The sequence below is a fragment of the Lithobates pipiens genome, unplaced genomic scaffold (genome assembly GCF_037356315.1).
Source record: "Lithobates pipiens isolate NorthernLeopardFrog02 unplaced genomic scaffold, aLitPip1_a1.2 Scaffold_19, whole genome shotgun sequence".
Taxonomy (NCBI): Eukaryota; Metazoa; Chordata; class Amphibia; order Anura; family Ranidae; genus Lithobates; species Lithobates pipiens.
In genome coordinates this window covers 547,315,474-547,337,333 of record NW_027507764.1, presented here as the reverse complement: position 1 = coordinate 547,337,333, position 21,860 = coordinate 547,315,474, and the positions used below count along the sequence as shown (strand labels likewise).

The 21,860-nt window shown below is 45.7% G+C and overlaps 1 protein-coding gene across 1 annotated transcript in view; it reads left to right on the top strand.

The window, feature by feature from the left end:
- The first annotated feature begins 1,199 nt into the window (after nt 1-1,199).
- The window catches only part of TNFRSF11B (TNF receptor superfamily member 11b), a 51,828-nt gene continuing 31,167 nt past the window's right edge, over nt 1,200-21,860 (top strand). The window contains exon 1 of the mRNA XM_077493252.1: nt 1,200-1,308. Within this exon, the coding sequence (XP_077349378.1) occupies nt 1,276-1,308 (33 nt within the window). The 5' untranslated portion in view covers nt 1,200-1,275. The remainder of the gene's footprint in view (nt 1,309-21,860) is intronic.

Genomic DNA, 21,860 nt, shown 5'->3' with positions numbered 1-21,860 from the left:
ATGGCACCTAATAATTCTAATACATTTGAAATATGGCATATGAATATTTTACTTTGTTATTTTTAGTCACTGGGTGAAGTGAAATAAATTTTACCTACCCATGTTAAAGTAGATCTATAGGTAAACCTTTTTTTCAAAATTTTGGATAGAGTAAGGGAGGGTTATAACAGCTGCCAGATTTTTTGTGTCCCATTGGGAGACTTCCCTTCACTGTCCCATTTCATTTTCTGTCCGATAGTCAAACAGGAAGTGAGAGGAAATCCCTGCATATTAAAGAAATGCATTGGAGATCCCCCGATCACCAGAACTAGTGTCCCCATTGGAGGATTTTGCCCTCTATTACTTATCGAGGGACAACCCAAAATTTTTAATTTTCTTTTAATTTCACTTTCAATGATAATGGTAAACAGGACAAATCGAGAGGGTAAATCTCCTTAGCAGGGGCACACACAGCAATAAAAACTGACAAGGGTTCTAATCCATCTCCACTGTATCCAAAACTAAAAAAAATGTTTGCCTTTAGTTAAAATTTAAGCATAACAGCTTGGTCACCAACCTGCCCCTACCCTATGATTAGACATCACAGGACCAGCAGTACACTGATCCTCCTTATGATCGCTCTGCTACTCTACTCCTGTCCGCATACTCTTTGTCAACACATGTTCACGCAATACATCTGATTGGTTTCTAGTTTTGGCCTGCCCTCTTCCATATTTTTCTGTACATGTACCTGCAGGGGACTGCAACATTTGGTAAAATAATGGGGTATCCATTCAAATCAAGTTTAGAAACAAAGGCATTTGGGTTTCAATTGGTATATCTTGCCATTAACAGTCTTCTAATTATTCTGAACTACAAATGTAATACGGTCTAATCTATTCCCACACCCATTTTATTTGTGAATGAAATGTAAAAAATGTGAAGCATGCGTCTATAACTATTGAGGAATGTAGGGATGGATATAGGTTTACACCTCTGTAATTACCTTATCCCAGACAGTGGGACTTTCCAGTTAAAATGGAATTATTTTTTTTTCTTTTGTGTCGGAATCTTGACCTGTCACCCCTGTAATCTCCACAGCTTATAATAAAAATGTTTGTTTTCCACCAAAAGCAAAAAAAAAAAAAAAAAAAAAAAGAAATGTGTCACCATGACGTGAGTTCCTGCTCAAGAGACTGGGGTCTGTATATAAATGCTATAAAACCTGGAGGAGGTCCTAGACGAAGGCAGAGGAGGCTTGTGCTCCTAGCTCCTGAGGTTTGCACATAGACCACAATGTACAAGATCATTAGCTGCACGCTTGTGGTGGTGAGTACACACTGTAACTGCTATACTCTGTGGCTGGATAGCTTTTCTCGACTGCTGTGTCTCTAGCTGTCTCTGGCTGTTATGTCTAAGCTACTTAGCTGAATTTGATTTCATGGTGTTTAACCTCTTGCTGGCTCATGCCATGTCTTCAATGCAATGAAAACAATGGGTTGCAAATGACGCAGTTGACATCAGGAGGTTTTAATGCTCAGTAGCTTGAGATTAATATTGCCCATAAAGTTTAACCCTTATGTAGGCTGCTCTAAATGTCAGATTGGTATCAGTAGATAGGTGTTCATTGTATACAGTGGAGTTTGTTAGCAGATGTTACTATGCTATGTGATTGTGGCAGAAATCTTGCATGAATGTATAATCCTTATTGTGGAAATATGACGGTATTTTGTCCTCAGCTTTAAACCCTGGGTACACTGAATAGAAGGATCTTTGTGCTGTCTAATCATATAAATGTTCTGAGAATCCATATATTTGTTTTATGTCTGTCTGTATGCTAACATCTATCTGATTGATCTATCTACCTGATCATTCATACACATATATATGTTATCCTGTGCAAACCTACAGCCTTCTTTTTTGTTCTCCTTATTTCTTTCTCTCTCCCTCTCTTTCCTTCTTTCTTTTTCTCTCCCTCTCTTTCTTTCTTTTGTTTTCTCTCCTTCTTTATTTTTATTTCCCTCTTTTTCTTTCTTTATTTCCTTTTCTCTCCCTCGCTTTCTTTTGCTCTGCATCTCTCTTTATTTCCTTTCTTTCTTTTTTCTCTCCCTCTTTTTCTTGCTCTCTCTCTCTCTCTTTTTCTCTCCCTTTCTTTTTTTTCTCTCCTCTGCTTTCTTTCTCTCCCTCCCTCTTTCCTTTCTTTCTTTGTTTCCTTTTCTCTTCCTCTCTCTTTCCTTTCTTTCTATTTATTTCTCTCCCTCTCTCTTTCTTTCTCTCCCTCTCAGTCTTTTCTTTCCTTCTCTTTCTTTCTCTCTTTCTTTCTTTCTCTTTTTCTTTCTTTCTTTCTTTCTTTCTGGAAGCAGAATTCAAGGCACTGTTGTGAGCAACCTCTGCTCATGAGCAGCCTTGGGAGAATGGTAAGTCTGGAGCACGGCATTACGCAGACTCTCTGGGACAAAGCAGCTATCACAAGGTTTCTCAGGAGGAGCATGGACCTGAGCAGCAAGAATTTTGTCACCCAAAGGAGAAATGAGACTGGTGCGAACTGCAGCCAGAATATGATCAGGAGGAATCACATTCTTTCAGGGCTAAAATGATCGCCAACGGCTCTGTCACCAATCTTGTAATTGCACTCCGCAGGTGACAATTTTTTGGAAAAGTAGCCACAAGGATGCATAGCACTCTCAGAAGTAGGACGTTGATACAGAAGGGTGCCAACACCAGTCTCAGAAGCATCAACCTCAAGGATAAAGGTAACGTAGGATCAGGATGTGCCAACACATGAGCAGAAACAAAGGCAGCCTTGAGACTCTCAAAGGCCTTAATGGACTTCGGAGACCAACTCTGTGGGTTACTGTCCTTTCTGGTCATATCAGTCAGGGGCTTGACCAGAGACAAGAAATTAGGAATAAACTTTCAATAATAGTTGGCAAATCCCAGGAAAGGCTGCAGAGGATGTAAACCCACGGGTCGGGGCCACTGTAGAACAGCCGAAAGTCTCTCTGGGTCCATTGGAAAACCAGCAGTGGAAATTACATAACCTCCTGGGTTTAACCTGTTCATGATGGAACGCTCACTTCTCCAGTTTATAATAGCGATTGTTTTCTCTTCGTTTCTGAATCACAGGACAGACATCTGTGGGGTGGCTCTTCAGGGACTTGGAAAATATGAGGATATCATCGAGATAAACCACCACACATAACTGCAACAAATCTCGAAGAACATCATTAATAAATTCCTGGAAAACTGCCGGGGTGTTACAAAGGCCAAAAGGCATTACGAGGTACTCATAATGGCCTGTTCTTGTATTAACCTCCCTGGCGGTAATCCCGAGTCTGGCTCGGGCTGGGATTTCAGCACCACGAGTGGTAACCCCAAGCCAGACTCAGGATCGCATCGCTGGATACAGGAAGAGTTACTTACCTTGTCCCCTGGATCCAGCGATGTCCTCCCCGCTGTGTGTGCGAGCTCCTCTGCTCGATTCACACAGTGCCCGAGTGCCGCCAAGCTCCGTTCCCTGCGATGTTACGACGCACGGGAGCGGAGATCGGCGCCAAATTCAAAAAAGTTAAAATACACAATACACATACAGTACTGTAATCTTACAGATTACAGTACTGTATAAAAAAATACACATCCCCTTTGTCCCTAGTGGTCTGTCCAGTGCCCTGCATGTAGTTTTATATTATAAATACCGTATATACTCGAGTATAAGCCGAGATTTTCAGCCTCTTTTTTGAGGCTGAAAGTGCCCCCCTCGGCTTATACTCGAGTCATCGCTGTCTGCCCGCTCGATCAGCGTGTCGAGCAGACAGACAGCGGCCATTCTATCATTCAAAAGCCGCGCCTCCGGCTCCGCCTTCGCCTGTGATAGGCGGAACACTGAATTTCCCAGCAGCCTGTGTTCCGCCTATCACGAACATCGTATCATCCTCGTACTACGGACGAGGATGATACGATGTCCGTGATAGGCGGAACACAGGCTGCTGGGAAATTCAGTGTTCCGCCTATCACAGGCGAAGGCGGAGGCTTTTGAATTTTACAATGGCCGCCGACGAAGAGGGCACGGGACGGAGGCAAGGCAAGGCACGGGACGGGACGGGACGGAGGCAAGACAAGGCACGACACAGGACGGAGGCAAGGCACGGCGGCAAGGCACGGCACGGGACGGAGGCAAGGAGGCAAGGCACGGGACGGAGGCTCGGGACAAAGGCTCGGGACACAGGTAGGCTGGACACACACACACACACACACACACACACACACACACACACACACACGGATGGAGACACACACACACACACACACACACACATGGATGGAGACACACACACACAGGGATGGATGGATGGAGACACACACACACAGGGATGGATGGATGGATGGATGGAGACACACACACACAGGGATGGATGGATGGATGGACACACACACACACACAGGGATGGATGGACGGACACACAGGGATGGACGGACACACAGGGATGGACGGACACACAGGGATGGACGGACACACACACAGGGATGGACAGGCATGTCTCACCCTCGGCTTATACACGAGTCAATAAGTTTGCCAGTTTTTTTGGGGGTAAATTGGGGGCCTCGGCTTATATTCGGGTCGGCCTATACTCGAGTATATACGGTACTGTTTTTTTCTGCCTGGAATTTTATGTCAAAAGTGATTTTAGACCAGCTAGAAAACAGCGATAATAAATTAGACTCACTTGCACAATTGAGCGATAATGATTTGTGGGGAGATCCGTCATCAAACACTAAATCTAATGACAGTGACAATTCTGCAAATGAGCAAATTTCAGTGTTTTTGGATTTGATTCCATTATTGAATAATTATTATTATTATTATTTGTTATCATTATTTATAGTTATTTATTATATTATAAACTTTATAATACCCGGGATGTCTACTAGACTCTGGTTTGAACAGATTTAAGTGCGTTATTCCTAAGAATTGCAGGCCTACAATATAAAACGCCAAATTTCCATGCAAAATAATTGTACCGCTTTGAGCACCTAAAATCAGAACTAATCATACCACCAGGGAGGTTAAACGCAGCTTTCCACTCATCACCCTCTTTAATACTCACAAGATTGTATGCCCCTCTCAAATCAAGCTTTGTGAAAACCGTTGCTCCCTTGAGGCGTAATCAACGGGATCCGATTGGCATTCTTAATCGTGAAACGATTGAGACCCTATAATCAATACAAGGTCTCCGTTCACCACTCTTCTTCTTCACAAAGAAGAAACCAGCACCAGCAGAAGATGAGGATTTGCGGATGAAACCTCAAGAAAGTGCGTCTGCAACATACTCCTCCATGGCCTTATCCTCCAAGACCGACAAAGGGTAAACCCGGCCACGAGGGGGTATGGTACCAGGTTGAAGGTCAATTGCGCAATCATATGGCCGGTATGGAGGCAAACTACCGGCTTGACCTTTGTCAAAGACATTGCTGAAGTCCGGCACTCCTCTAGCAGAGAGGAGAGTGAAGAGGTGCACAGGACCTTGGCTACCTTCTGGATGTCTCCCTGCATTGTGGTGACCAGGAGAGAACCTCAGAACAAAGCCAATCAAAAGAGGGGTTGTGCCTCTGTAGCCAAGGACAAACAATAATCAGCAGAAACTTAGGTGAGGAAATTTTTTTTAATTGGATTATCTCATGGTGAAGAGCCCCTACAGCCATGGACAACGGAACCGTTTCATGAGTCACATGGGCTGGCTGTAAAGGTCTCTAGTCAAAAGCCTCAATGGCAAGTGGAGTGTCACGCAGCTGCAACGGAATCGAGTGCTTTGATACAAAGGCAGCATCAATGAACAGGCCTGCAGCCCCAGAGTCGATTAGAGCCTGTATCTCAATGGACAACTCAGCCCAAGAAAGGGTGACCGAAACCAGGGGCTTATCCTTCTGGATAACTGTGGATGAAACAACACCACCTAAGGCATGTCTGTGACAGGACCTCAAGGTTTGGGCGTTCCCTGGACAGGTAGGACAAGACTTCAAAGAGTGACCTGCATGGCCACAATAAAGGCACAATCTCTACCTCCTCCTAAAGGCTCTCTCATCTGCAGAGAGATGCCTGAAACCCAAGTGCAGGGGTTCACCTTCACCGACAGACTTAGTACCAAGAGTCATGGGAGGTGAGGAAGGCACGGGTGGGACTGCAAAGCCTGGAGACAAAAGTACAGGAGGCTTCCGCAAGCGCTCCTTGAAAGAGAGTCTTTCTCTGAGTCTGAAGTCAATGAGGATGACAAACGTGTTCAACTTCTCCAGCTCAGTGGGTATATCTCGGGCTGCTATCTCATCCTTGATGTTATCCGAGAGATCATGAGAAAAAGCAGCCACGTAACCTTTGCTGCCAGAGTATGGAATTCAATGGCGTAGTCAGCAACAGTTCTCGTACTCAGTTCGATGGACATGAGGCATTTGGCAGCAGAAGCGGAGCGTGCAGGAACATCAAATACCCTTTTAAATGAAGCCAGAAACAACAGGTTTTGCCCAGGCCAAGGCGCTCTCAGAAATCAAAGATATCACGAAACCTACTTTGCTTCTGTCAGCGGGAAACGCCTGGGGCAGTATCTCAAAGTATATCTCAACCTGGTTGAGAAACCCTCTGCATTGGACTGGACCGCCCCCAAATCGCTGGGGAAGCAGACATGCCTCTTATAGAGGTAATACTCGAGGCAGGTGCCTGCACAGAGACTGGAGCAGCAGCAGGGTCAGCCTGCAACATAGGTTGTACTGGGGCGGACACAGTGGGAGGTTCCAGGTAAGCCGTGTGACTCAGGACCATTTGTAACGCCATGGCAAACTGATCCATGCGGTGATCCAGTTCATCCAATCTGTAAAAAATATTACCAACAAGTGGATTGACTGCATCTTCTGAATTCATGGCCTTCGCCTACTGTCAGAAACCATGAAATCAGGCCGAGACAGAGGTACAGTTAAATCACGCTTGTTTAATAATAAAAGTAAAAAGAACAAACGCAGTCAAAACAGCCAAAGTTCAGTAACCGGTTAGTCAGCTAAGCCAAAAGTCAGGGATCAATGTAGTGGAACAGCAAGCAGGATCTGGAGCCAGAAGGGATGTCAGCCAAGCAAGTCTTAAACAGGATCACAGGAGATAGTTTCTGTGATGTGACAAAGGTGAAGGCAGAGCTCCTGTGGACTGGACAGCTTAAGTAGGCAGGACTGACGAGTAGGATATCATCAACAGCTGAGTAACTGTGGAGAGATAGGAGCTGGCAATTAGCTGACAGGTCAGCGGCCAGCTCAGAGAAGGAAGGGCTGAGCCAAACCCTAACAGACACATTTTCTGGAATTTACACAGCTTTTAGGTTATGACTGCCTATCTAATTTCTTGAGTTGCTAAAATGGCAGGGCAGTACAATACCCCCCAAATTACCCCATTTTTGAAAGTAGATACCCCAAGGTGAGAGGCTTGTTGAGCACATTGAATAATTTATTTTTTTGTCACAGGTGTGTGAAAAATGACAAAAAAAATAAATAAATATATTTTTAAACATAGTTGTCATTGAAATGATATATTGCTCAAACATGCCATGGGCATATGTGAAATGCCATCCCAAAATACATTCTGCTGCTTTTCCTGAGTGCAGGGATACCACATGTGTAGGACTTTTTGGTAGTCTAGCCGCGTACGGGACCCCGAAAAATCAATCATCGCCTTCAGGAATTCTAAGATCTTGATTTCACCCCTGACTACTTATCACAGTTTCGGAGGCCATGAAATGGCCAGATAGCACAAAACTCCCCCAAATTTAACAATTTTGGAAAGTAGACACCCCAAGCTATTTGCTGAGGGGCATGTTGAGTTCATGGAATATTTTATATTTTACCACAAGTTCCAGAAAAATTACAATAATTTTTTTTTTCAGAAAGTAGTCAATAAGTGATATATTGCTCAAACATGCCATGGGCATAAATTCTTGATTTCACTCTTCACTACCTTTCACAGTTTCGGAGGCCATGGAATGCCCAGATAGCACAAACCCCCCCAAATGACCCCAAAAAGAGTGTCGTGTTGAGTCCATGGAATATTTTATAATTTGCCACAAGTTTTGGGAATATTACAATACATTTTTTTTCCACCACAAAATACATTCTGCTGCTTCTCCTGAGTACGGGGATACCACATGTGTGGGACTTTTTGGCAGTCTAACTGCATACAGGACCCCAAAAACCAATCACCCCCTCCAGGCTTTCTAAGGGCGTAAATTCTTGATTTCACTCCTCACTAACTACCACAGTTTCGGAGGCCATAAAATGCCCAGATAGCTCAATCCCTCCCTCCCCAAATGACCCCATTTTGTAAATTATACACCCCAAGCTATTTGCTGAGAGGCATGTTGAGTATTTTGCAGATCTTGCTTTTTGTCACAGAGTTTTGAAAATTGAAAAAAGAAAAAAAAATATTTATTTTCTTTCTTCATTTTCAAAAACAAATGAGAGCTGCAAAATACTCACCATGCCTCTTAGCAAATACATTGGGGTGTCTACTTTCCAAAATGGGGTCATTTGTGGGGGTTTTGTGCTATCTTGACATTTCATGGTCACCGAAACTGTGATAGGTATTGAGGAAGTGAAATCACCATTTTACGCCCTTAGAAAGCCTGAAGGCAGTGATTGGTTTTCGGGGTCCCGTACGCGGCTAGGCTCCCAAAAAGTCCCACACATGTGGTATCCCCGTACTCAGAAGCAGCAGCATAATGTATTTTGGGGTGTAATTCCACATATGTCCATAGCATGTTTGAGCAATATATCATTTAGTGACAATGTAATTTTCCCGAAAAATATAAAATATTGTGGCAAAATATTAAATATTCTATGGACTCAACATGCCTATCAGCAAATAGCTTGGGGTGTCTACCCCCAAACATTGTATATTTTTTAAAGCAAAGTTCCCACAGATTAAAATGGTAGGTGTTGCAATATATTTTTCACATAGTATTTGCGCAACGATTTTTCAAACACAATTTTTTGGTAGATACCCTGTTTCCCCCCAAAATAAGACCTAGCGTGATTGTCGGTGATGGCTGCAATATAAGCCCTACCCCCCAAATAGGCCCTAGTTAAAGTCCTTGTAGGTCTTATTTTGAGAAAAGGGCTAATTTTTGGGGAAACAGGGTAGGGCTTATTTGGGCGGTAGGGCTTATATTGCAGCCATCACCAACAATCATGCTAGGTCTTATTTTCGGGGAAACAGGGTAGATGCCAAACACAACATGCTTTAAAATTGCGTACAACCATGCAACGGCGGCAAACAACATACATTTTTTAAAGCCTTTACAGGTTACCACTTTAGATTTACAGAGGAGGTCTACGGCTAAAATGACTGCCCTCGATCTGACATTCACGGTAATACCTCACATGCATGGTGCAATTGTTGTTTACATATGACACGAGACAGTAAAGTATAAAATAATTACATACCTTAAAAGCAAACATGGTAAAACATAGTAAAAAGAGCAGAACACTAGAGAGAGAACAATAGAGAGAGAGCAATACAACGCCAACTATTTTTGACTTTTTTATTTGATATATTTTACACTTTTATTTGTAACTGTAAGGGTTCCAGGTTCAGATCTCTCAAAATGGGATGGCATCTTTGGAGACCCTGTGAAAGCGTGTTGTAGTCTGGGCAGTGCTGTACCCTACACTAATACTCCACTATTGTGTGGTAGTGTTTGAAACATTCACCAATGCAAAGACCAGGATGGTCAGGACAGGAGGGACAATAATAGCGGGTGTCATGCCTATATCCGAGCTTGCTACAGACATGACATCTTCTTTGGGGTGACCAGGAAGGATATGCGCAAAATGCCTGCCATACAGCCGGTTTACGGCATTTGTGTTAGGAAGTTGGGCCACAGCACCGTCTGGAAACAGAAGGGCTGTGAAGATCTCTTAGGCCCCTTTCACACATGCGGAATGTATGTCCGTATTTCATCCATCCGTTTGTGGATGAAATACGGACATACATGCATTCCTATGGGATAGCGGGTGTCTGCGGATGAACATCCGCAGACACCCGATATTGTCCGTCTCCGCTATTGTCCGATTCTGCAGACGGAGGAAAATCCTATTTTTCTATCCGTCTGCAGAGCGGATCGGATGAACACGGACAGATGGTCCGTGTTCATCCGATTCCCCATAGAGGAGAGCTGATAGGGCGGTCCCTGCACAGTGTGCCGGGACTGCCCTGTCATCCGCCGGCTCAGCAGGGATAAACGGAGCGATCCCCACTAAGCAAGGGGATTATCATGGGGCGGATCATTACGGATCCGTCCCGTGTGAAAGGGGCCTTACTGGAATTTAAGGAAGGATCCAGTTCGTCCCGACGCTTTTGTATAGCACATAAGTGTTCAGCAGAGCCAATTGGAATAAGTATACAGAACGTTTTTTATACCAGCGTCTGGCCTTAAGCCCCATACACACTATCGGATTTTCTGCTGATTTTTTCCTTCAGATTTACCAAAACCATATAATATGAGGTCAAACCTTAGGAGTTTCAATTTGTATGCAATCAGGCAGGCCCTTGCACTACATGGTTTTGGTAAATCTGAAGAAAAAAAATCAGCAGAAAATCTGATAGTATGTATGGGTCTTAACGGGCAATTAAGTACGGAGCCATCAACTGATCGTTGAGGTCCGCCCCTCCCATATTAAGGTTGTATTCGTGGACACAGAGGGGTTTCTCCACAACACCAGTCGCGGTTTGAATTTGGACCTTCTTGTCTGCGTGAAGGAAGGACAGAACCAAAACATTCTGTGAATCCCTAAACTTCCCTGCAAGCAAATTATTACTTCTCAAGCAGGCTCTCTCCCCCAGCCTAAGACAGGAATCTACAAACCGCTGGGGTAAGCCCGATGATTAGACCACACGGTGCCACATGCGCCAATTCCATGATCAAACAAGTGACTAAAAAGTGTCACGCTTGTGTAATAATTGTCCACATATAAGTGGTACCCCTTTCCGAATAAGGGTGACACCAAGTCCCACACAATCTTACCAGCGCTCCCTATGTAGTTTGGGTAGTTCTCCAGATCCACTTGACTATCTTTTACCTCGTAAACCATAAAACTATATGTATAGCCTGTTGCCCTGTCACAGAGCTTATACATCTTGACCCCATATCTGCCACGGTTGCTGGGAAGATCCTGTTTGACTAACAAGGGGCCAGAAAATGTAATCAGGGACTCATCAACGCAGACAACTTGATCGGGAGTAAACAAGGCTGCAAAATGTTGGTTGAAGTTTAAAAAATATATTCTCTATATATATATATATATATATATATATATATATATATATATATATATATATATATATATATATATATATATATATATATTTATGGTCGGAGCCCTCCGCTGTAAGAGATATGAAAGAACACATAAACACGTCACAAGACTAACAACATAAAATAGACCTGAGTTGTGCCCTTGGTCTGCTGTAAGGTAAGCCCTGGTGAGCTGGGCGGTGAGCCCTGCTCTGCTGGGCGATATGCCATGAGAAGGCCGCATACCTTAAGAAAGTAAATGGATGTTTCTGTAGAGAAACGTGTTTTAAGTGAAGTACTCTGAGAAGGGAAATGGGTGGGTGGGTACCTTGCACTGGAACCGACACAGACCGTTGTGGGTGGTCTGATTATATACCCTCCGGGCTCCTCCCATAATTACGGGCCACCATACTGGCCCTCTTATTTATGGTCGGAGCCCTCCGCTGTAAGAGATATGAAAGAACACATAAACACGTCACAAGACTAACAACATAAAATAGACCTGAGTTGTGCCCTTGGTCTGCTGTAAGGTAAGCCCTGGTGAGCTGGGCGGTGAGCCCTGCTCTGCTGGGCGATATGCCAAGAGAAGGCCGCAAAAGATTTGGTGTAGGGAGGTAATTATTAATTTAGGTACAACAAGACACTACGGGGCAAAGTTTCTGAAGGCTCAGGACATTTCCACTTGTGGATTAGAGATGTATCGAGTAAAGCAGGTGGATTCCCGCCTGCCCATCTTTGATCGCGTGGACTGGGACCCCGTTTCGTGAGGCTGCTGATGCTGCTCCAATGCGAAAGAATGTCCAAGAAAATGACCAAGGTCCTGGCCTAATGTGCTCAAAAGGAACCTGACGTGACTAATGAACTGGTTGCTGCCTGGGGTACTAATCGAGAACGGTAGTAATGGGCTGTCCAGCGAGGGATCAAACATATGGGCCAAAAATTGATCTAGGATGGACACGGGGCACCAGGCTTTGAGAGTTTGGAAAGGTTTTATGTCAACCCCTGGACCGGACTATTGTGTTTTGGACACGCTGAGGAGCAAGATGAAGTCTGATGGCGTGTGAGGTGGTGTCTACGTAACACTTTACAACTGGGATGGTGACAGTATTCACTGGGGCGTAAGAAGCTGTAGAAAGCCAGGTAGATGGCTGCTTGAAGGACCAGGCTGAATTTAGCCAAAAGGGGAATGTGACAGGATGAAAGACATGTCTCGGAATATGGCGCTGGTGACGGGTAGCCGTTTGATACTGATTTGGGGTCATTGCCTGTGAATACCACACAACATGGTCTTGACCGTATGGGCGGCGAACAAGACGGTTTGTTAGGATCTCATAAGGGGATGAAATACTGGATGTCAGCTGAGTGGGGTCTTAGGTATTGTGTGACAATGCCAACTGTGTGCGGTGGCATAATATGAAGACCAGGATGTGATGGAGAACTTTTGGTATTGCTCTGGGGTTTGAGGCTAGTAACCTGACATAGAACCTCTAGGCTGCCCGGTAGGCCTTCAGGGTCTTGTGAGATAATGAAAGATTAATAAGGCAGGTAGCATCGTGAAAGTGTTGTTTGAATCCGAGGTTAGCTACGACCAGTGTGGGATAAGAGACATGGTCGGGTCGGTTCCAGGTTCCTGCAAAAAACAACGAAGCAAAGTTAACGGGTAGTGCGTCGGCCAGTTTATTGCGTTTGTCTGGGATGTGGACGCATAGGACGTTAGATTGGTGCTGTGGGGATAGTGGCACCAGCCTGCACAGGAAGGCCACAATGGCCAGCTACTAGGACCTCCTTTATTTATAATACTTGCTGTAGCTTGGTTGTCTGTGGCGAACGTCACTGTTTGTCCTGCCCAGTTGTTGCACCAGACTAGAGCTGCTGCGACAATGGGGTAGAGGTCGAACAAAGAGGAGGACTAACTGAACCCAGGAATCAAGAGGATTTCTGGCGGCTATGGCCCTATAAACCCAATTTGGCCAAAATTGAGGTGAGGACCTGTGGAGGCTGCGGTGACCATGACTACCTGAGATGAAGAGAGATGCTGAGGGAATACACATTGGCATGCCATTCCAATTTGTGAGAAAATCGACTCTCATGGGCAGATCTGCTATAGCTGGCACATCTTAATTTAAGGATTTAGTCAGGGTCTTTGCCTGGAAGAGAAACACTAAAAGATGGGAGGTAAAAGATCCCCTTGAGTCTGGCTGCTACCTTGGCTGAAAATGAGCAGTGATAGTCAAAGGATGGGCACCCTGCATACTTGTGACCTGCTGCATGCAGATACGGGTCCAATTCTACCCTCCTGTTGGGGTTGCTCTGCCTAGCATGTCTCTGACTGTCCCCAAGGCCCGCACAAACTCTGTGACAGTGAGCTTGCGATTAAGTAAAGGGTCTCTGGCCTTCAGGATGATGGAGACATCTCCCCGCGAATATGATTTGTTCTAGGCCAAGTTGTGTACTGCTATGAGGAGGGATGCTAAGTTAACGTCGTTGTCATCCAAGATGTCCTCCTAGATGCCCTGCTAGGACAAGGTGTGCAGGGAAGACGATGGTGCAGAAGTTGGGTGTATCTGTAAGTGAAGGTACGGGAATGACGGTGGTGACTGGAGCTGGTAGGGGCACGGCTGGGCGTACCTCCAGGGCTGTCACTCTGCTTGGACTTCGGCGACTGCTGCTGACAGTGTGGTTACCCAGGAGTGCAGCTGAGTAGTCGCAAAGAAGATAGACTGAAGTGGTGCCTGGAAGGGCTGCCACTGGCGGTGGAAACAGTAGCCTAAAGGCTTGGTTTCCTGGCTGCAGCAGGGTAGGATTTACTCCTGCGACACCGTTCTGCTATGAGCTTATTTTATTTTTATTTTTTAATTAATTGGTCCAAGCTCTTGTGAGACTGTAAACCGCCGCTTGCTGAGCCCGTAAAGGGTGATGGCAGGGCTGAGGCAAAGTCCTCACTGTCTGCCTGCGACATGGCATCAACTAAAAGCAAGGGGGAGTGCGTATGTTTGAGGTAAGTTGCAAAGGTAGGAGGGGATAGTTGCGTTGGGTAGATAAGATGAAAGGCGGAAGGAAACAAGAAGAATAGGACAAGGAACGACAGACATAGTGACAGTTGGTTTGCGCTTGAGCGCTGTTGAGTGTGACTTTAGAAAACTCAAAAGAATGCGTAACAACCGAGGTGAGCCAGGAGGTGACTGGCTAGGTAACCGATAGCTCGGGTGTCAGTCTGTGCTCGGCACAGACTAATGAACCAGAGCGCCCCAGGGCGGACTGGGGTGGGTAGCTGAAGTCTGGTATACTAAGTAGGAATGTTGCGATCTGTAGTTAATTGACGTGGGTTCGGTCTACTAATGCTTGCACTGCCAGCAAGTATGGAGATTAGGCGACCTTGTCTGCGTGTTGAAGGCTTGTGCTTCGAAAACAGAGTGAAGTGCACAGAAGTATGTGACAGTTGCTAACGCCTCAGGAGCAGGTCAAATTCTGTATGTGAAGTAAAAATATGTAGTGAAAGAGTGTTTAAGAGAAAGGGGGAATCCCATTGAACTACACACCTAACTTTATGCACTAGTTGTGAAGTTGACTGGTTGGAGGCGAGAACTGAGTTGACTGGGAGCCTGTAGTAAGGTGACATGAGAATTTCGTTTTGACAATGGGGAATGCAAAGAGCTGTTTGGGGCAAAGCTGGCCCCCTGGTGAAGATGCAAGCCCTCGACAATGGGGTTTTTTTTTTTTTTTTTTTTTTTTTTTTTGGAAGATACTGTCCAAACCTGGTGCAGGGTGGACTAACTGGTGTACTAACTGGCCTAAAAGGGGAAAGCGACAGAGAAAACGATGAGCAGCCGTGTTGCTACTGGAGACGATGAGTGGCAGTTTGAGCCATTTGCTGAAATGCTTGCAGCGATTGCAAGGAAGCGGCCTTATTTGAATTATAAATTGAATTATGAGGTGAGAATGAATGAATGAATGAATGAGGTGAACAGCTGTGTTGCTACTGGAGACGATGAGTGGCCGTATTAAGCCATTGCAAGAAAGCAGCTTTATTTGAATCTATAAATTTAATTATAAGTGTGTAGGAATGAGGAGAGCAGCCGTTTTGCTACTAGAGATGAGTGGCCGTATTGAGCCATTGCATCGATGCTCGCAGCAGTTGCAAGGAAGCAGCTTTATTTGAAAGGTGAAAGCAATGTTTGCGGATTTATAAGTGTGTAGGTATGAGGTGAACAGCAGTGTTGCTACTGGAGACGATTGGCAGTTTTGAGCCAAATGCAGAAAGACTTGCAGCGATTGCAAGAACGCAGCTTTGTTGAAAGGCGAAAGAAAGGTTATAGAGGAAATGTGTTTATGTAGGAATGACCGTGCGCAATACTGAGCAAATTGGTGGAGAGAATTGTGTACGATAATGTATGGATAGACTGAGAAGGTCAAATGTAAGTACTGCTGAATTCGTACAGTCGATGTGACTAGTTTGAACTGGGCTATGGCCATGGAATAGTCTGCGAAAGATTTGACTCATTTGAGTCGGTGATGCAACAGGATTTGGCTTGGTTGCGTTTGGCAAGGACTGGAATCGTTGCGCCGACGCTGCGACTAGACTCGAATCCTCCGTAGATGCGACTGAGAGGCTCGCATATGGGATCCGACCGTATCGCTGAGGATATGGCTGGGTTCGGATTGATTGAATTGTGATGGTGGTTGAAGGGGCTGGTGATTGTCAATGATCCGAAACATAGAAGCGAAGTTGCGACTAGATTCGAAACGGCCGTAGATGCGAGGTGACTACAGGGCTCGTATGACAGATCTGTCAGTGTTGCAGATGATATGGCTGGGTTTGAATCGACTAAATGGTGATGGCGGTTGAAGGGGCTTATGACTGCTGGGGATCCGAAACATAGAAGCAAAGTTGCGACTAGATTTCGAATCGGCCGTAGATGTGAGGGGACTACGGGGTTCGTATGACAGATCTGACCGTATTGCCGATGATATGGCTGGGTTCAAATCAACTAAATGGTGATGACGGTTGAAGGGGCTTGTAATTGCCGAGGATCCGAAACATAGAAGCGAAGTTGCGACTAGATTTCGAATCGGCCGTAGATGCGAGGTGAGTAAGGGGCTTGAATGTCGGATTTGACCGCATCGACCGTGAAGTGATCGGCTCGAGTAAACCCGCGTTGGGTAGAAAGGATGAAATACATGAAAGATGACATAGACTTATGGTGGCGTAAGTGCGACTTTGCAAAACGAACATGATAAACGAACATGATAAGGTAACTATTGGAGTTTAGAAGAGCGGTAACAACAAAGTCCTACCTGCGACAGCGAGTGTGTAGCGGTCCGAGCGTGGGACAATCGATGAAGATATACGACCGATCTCGAAGGTACAACTACGTGGACATGCAGTGAGTTGGCAGAGTCAGCCTCTGCAATGCATTTGACACGAATCAGCTCAAAATGTATGAGATGAATCTGATATAAATTGGCAGTAAGGAGTATCTGATACGAATTGGTTGTAGAGTGTATGCCATTCCTTACTGTGAAACCAAACACCTATCAACCACCCATCCCCCAGGCTAGTCAAGTGCAGGAAAGACATCAGGTGGGTTTAATTACACCCCAATCAGCCACAGAAACCCATACAAACAATACCTGTTTATCTCAAAAAAGGATGAGAACAGTGAACTTTATAACCAGTGAAGCCTATGGCGAGTGATATTGGAGAACGACCAACAGCGACTCGAAGGCTTGGATCTATGAATGAATCATACGTTTGGTAGAAAGAATTTACGAATGTACTATGCCTGTGCCGAACAATGTCGGGACATGAGTGTCAACAACTCAGAGGTAGGTTTTGCGAAAGGGGTGCAGGATAGTAAGCATGATAAGTCGCAAGTTTGCACATGATATGAAAAGATTCGGATACTACTTATCTGCGACCATGAGCGGGAACCGCCGACGAAGACCACGAATGAAGAAGCCGAAGTGCACCTACGATTGGACGCACGGATAGACGACCGTGAGGGAGCTGAGAAGCGTCGGCCCCTTGATGTGCAGTACCTTGCACTGGAACCGACACAGACCGTTGTGGGTGGTCTGATTATATACCCTCCGGGCTCCTCCCATAATTACGGGCCACCATACTGGCCCTCTTATATATACTCGCGCTAATGGTGTACGAAATAACATAAAATGGAAAAATAAGGTGACATGTGCAGCTGCTGTACGCAAGGTGCTAATCACTTGAACAGATAAAAATATATAAAATACAGCGCTAGCAAACACAATATACCGGTAAGTGAATTTGCAAACAATACATTAATAATAAACGTAAAAGTCCAAATAAAGTGACTGATGTGCTTGAATCCAAAAGTGCAAAGTGCTCCAAAATTTTCAAGGTGTGCCACAACGCCCCCTCCTGTGTCCCCACTCACCAGATTAAATGGACCCCCAGCCTTTCAGTCTAGGGGTCACTTCAGAATTAATAATGATGGCCAGGAATGGCAGCTTTGGCATCAGATCATCAGATAAAACTTCCTTATTAAAGATACTCAGACAGAATAACAGGTACCCAGAATAAAAAGAAATGGACTCATAGTGAAGTACCACTATGAAAAGAATTTATACTGGATGGATACTTCCAAGAAGCAAGATGAAGTCAGGCATAAAAACATGGTGCTTGCTGTGAATACAGGAAACACCATTCATGGCGTGTTTTCCACGATACCAGAAGTGACATCAATAGGAACTGGAAATTGCGTCATAGATGCTGGAGTTGAGTTACCGTATATACTCGAGTATAAGCCGAGATTTTCAGCCTCTTTTTTGAGGCTGAAAGTGCCCCCCTCGGCTTATACTCGAGTCACCGCTGTCTGACTGCCCGAACAGCGTGTCGAGCAGACAGACAGCGGCCATTCTACCTTTCAAAAGCCGCGCCTCCGCCTCCGCCTCCGCCTCCGCCTGTGATAGGCGGAACACTCAATTTCCCAGCAGTCAGTGTTCCGCCTATCACGGACATCGGCTCATCCTCGTACTACGGACGAGGATGAGAGGATGTCCGTGATAGGCGGAACACAGACTGCTGGGAAATTGAGTGTTCCGCCTATCACAGGCGGAGGCGGAGGCGCGGCTTTTGAACAGGGGAATGGCCGCCAGGGCGCCGACGAAGAGCGGCGATCCTGGCATGGGACGACACGGAGGCTCGGGACGGGACGACACGGAGGCTCGGGACGGGACGACACGGAGGCTCGGGACGGGACGACACGGAGGCTCGGGACGGGACCGGACGGAGGCTCGGGACACAGGTAGGCTGGACACACAAGGCTGCACGGACACACACACACACACACACACACACACACACACACGGATGGACACACACACACACACAGGGATGGATGGACACACACACACACACACAGGGATGGATGGATGGATGGACACACACACACACACACACACACACAGGGATGGATGGATGGATGGACGCACACACACACACACAGGGATGGATGGATGGACACACACACAGGGATGGATGGATGGACACACACACAGGGATGGACGGACACACAGGGATGGACGGACACACAGGGATGGACGGACACACACAGGGATGGACAGGCATATCTCACCCTCGGCTTATACACGAGTCAATAGGTTTCCCAGTTTTTTGGGGGTAAATTGGGGGCCTCGGCTTATACTCGGGTCGGCCTATACTCGAGTATATACGGTACTAAAGACAAATAAACTGTACACTTTGCAAGTGCAGTTGCTCCGGAGCTTAGTAAACGGGGAAAGGGAAGCTCTGACTTCCATTATCCAATCATGTGCAAGCAAAAATGCAGTTTTTCTTGCATGTGATTGGGTATTCTTTGCAAAGTGAGGCTGCATCTGACATACTAAGCTCTGGAGCAACTGTACTTGCAAAGAGCACAGTCTATCTTGTTCTGTCTATTCTGTCAACCCCACTGTCACCTTGCTCATTTAGGTCAAAGTGGCAGTTTCTTTGCAAAGTGCCCCCCAGACCCACTGATAACCATCACCCTACCATCGCTCCCCTACTGCTCATTCCTTTGTCCAGCAAGCACTAAAATCTTCAGCGTCAGCTGGTGTCAGACTCTAGGGGAAGCAATGATGTTACTCCCTCTGTCATATGACAGTGCTCATACTTATGCTCCCAAAAAACATGGAAGAATCAGGTACTGCTATGGAGAATGAAGTCTTGGGGAAGCAGTGGCAAGGTATCAGTGGGTCGGATGTTCCCTTTTGCAAAGACTCCAGGTCTGGCCTGTATTGCATACTTACAGTATCTCACAAAAGTGAGTACACACCTCACATTTTTGTAAATTTTTTATTATATCTTTTCATGTGGCAACACTGAAGAAATTACACTTTGCAAAAATGTAAAGTAGTGAGTGTACAGCTTGTATAACAGTGTAAATTTGCTGACCCCTCAAAATAACTTAACTCACACTAATGTCTAAACCGCTGGTAACAAAAGTGAGTACACCCCTAAGTGAAAATGTCCAAATTGGACCCAATTAGCCATTTTCCCTCCCCAGTGTCGTTAGTGTTACAAAGTCTCAGGTGGGAATAGGGAGCAGGTGTGTTAAAATTGGTGTTATCGCTCTCACTCTCTCATACTGGTCACTGGAAGTTCAAAATGGCACCTTATGGCAAAGAATTCTCTAAAGATCTAAATAAAATTGTTGCTCTACATAAAGATGATCTAGGCTATAAGAAGATTGCCAAGACCCTTAAAACTGAGCTGCAGCACGGTGACCAAGACCATACAGCGGTTTAACAGGACAGGTTCCACTCAGAACAGGCCTCACCATGGTCGAACCAAAGAAGTTGAGTGCAAGTGCTCAGCATCATATCCAGAGGTTGTCTTTGGGAAATAGACGTATGAGTGCTGCCAGCAGTGCTGCAGAGATTGAAGGGGTGGGGGGTCAGCCTGTCAGTGCTCAGACCATTAGCCACACACTGCATCAAATTGGTCTGCATTGCTGTCATCCCAGAAGGAGGCCTCTTCTAAACAGGATGCACAAGAAAGCCCGCAGTTTGCTGAAGATAAACAGACTAAGGACATGGATTACTAGAACCATGTCCTGTGGTCTGAGGAGACCAAGATAAGCTTATTTGGTTCAGATGGTGTCAAGCATGTGTGGCGGCTACCAGGTGAGGAGTACAAAGACTTGCCTACAGCCAAGCATGAGGGTGGACGTGTCATGGTCTTGGGCTGCATGAGTGCTGCTGGCACTGGGGAGCCACAGTTCATTGAGGGAACCATAAATGCCAACATGTACTGTGACATACTGAAGCAGAGCATGATCCCCTCCCTTCAGGGACTGGGCCCTAGGGCAGTATTCCAACTTGATAACGACCCCAAACACACCTCCAAGAGGACCACTGCCTTGCTAAAGAAGCTGAGGGTAAAGATGATGGACTGGCCAAGCATGTCCCCAGACCTAAACCCTATAGAGCATCTGTGGGGCATCCTCAAACAGAAGGTGGAGGAGCGCAAGGTCTCTAACATCCACCAGCTCCGTCATGTCATCATGGAGGAGTGGAAGAGGACTCCAGTGGCAACCTGTGAAGCTCTGGTGAACCGACCCAAAATTAGAACCATGTAAAGTAGGCTGAATGTACCCAAGTTGATGGATCGATCATCTTGGGTCCATCCAGCCTGTCGGATTTTACATGTGATTATTGATAGTGACTGTCATAGCTGCTAGCAATAATCACTGTGTTCTCCTTGTGGGGACTGCTTCCCCCACCCCCCTGCTGGTAGAACCCAATGGCTTCAGGGGTGAGATTCCCCTGTCAGCACTGTCTGTGTTGATGGGGGAAATGAGCTGATTTCTTTCCTGCAACCCATTGTTGCCAATAAGAAATTTGCTCTGTCTGTGGCCGGCCTTAAAGCAGTAATAAACCCCTGAATGTTTTTTTCTTCTTTCCTGCAAGGTAAAATAATATTGTGCTAGTATGCATTGCATACTAGCACATTATGTGAAACTTACCTTAAAAGGAAGCTGTTCCAGCGCCTCAATGTCAGCGCTGCAGCCGCTTCCATCTTCACCCAGGGGGCTCCATCTCTGTGACTGGCCAGAGCCGTGATGACATCACTCCTGCCATTCACAGCACACGTCTCGGAAGGAATGGATCAGGGTGGCTGTTCATTTAGAGCGTATGTGCCAGTGACGTCACTGGCTGCATGTAATGTAAATATCTCCAAAACGGTGCACGTTTAAGAGATATTTACACTACCCATAGGTAAGTCTTATTATAGGCTTACCTATAGGTAAAAGGCAGTAAAGGAAGTTTACTGTACTTCCTCTTTAAGCTTAGTACACATGGCCGAATGTTGGGCGGCATCAGCCAGATCAATAGAAACCAGCCCACGTTCTGCCCGTGTGTACTGCAGTTGAAGGGGCATGACCGAAAAAAGGTCTGCCGATCGGCTCCTGATCAGCGCTCTCAGCCATTGGCTGACCAGTGTCCAATGTCCTCCTTTCTATTATAGGGGTGAGCTGATCGCCTTATCTTTCATAAAAATGTCTGTATATTGTAAATTAACCT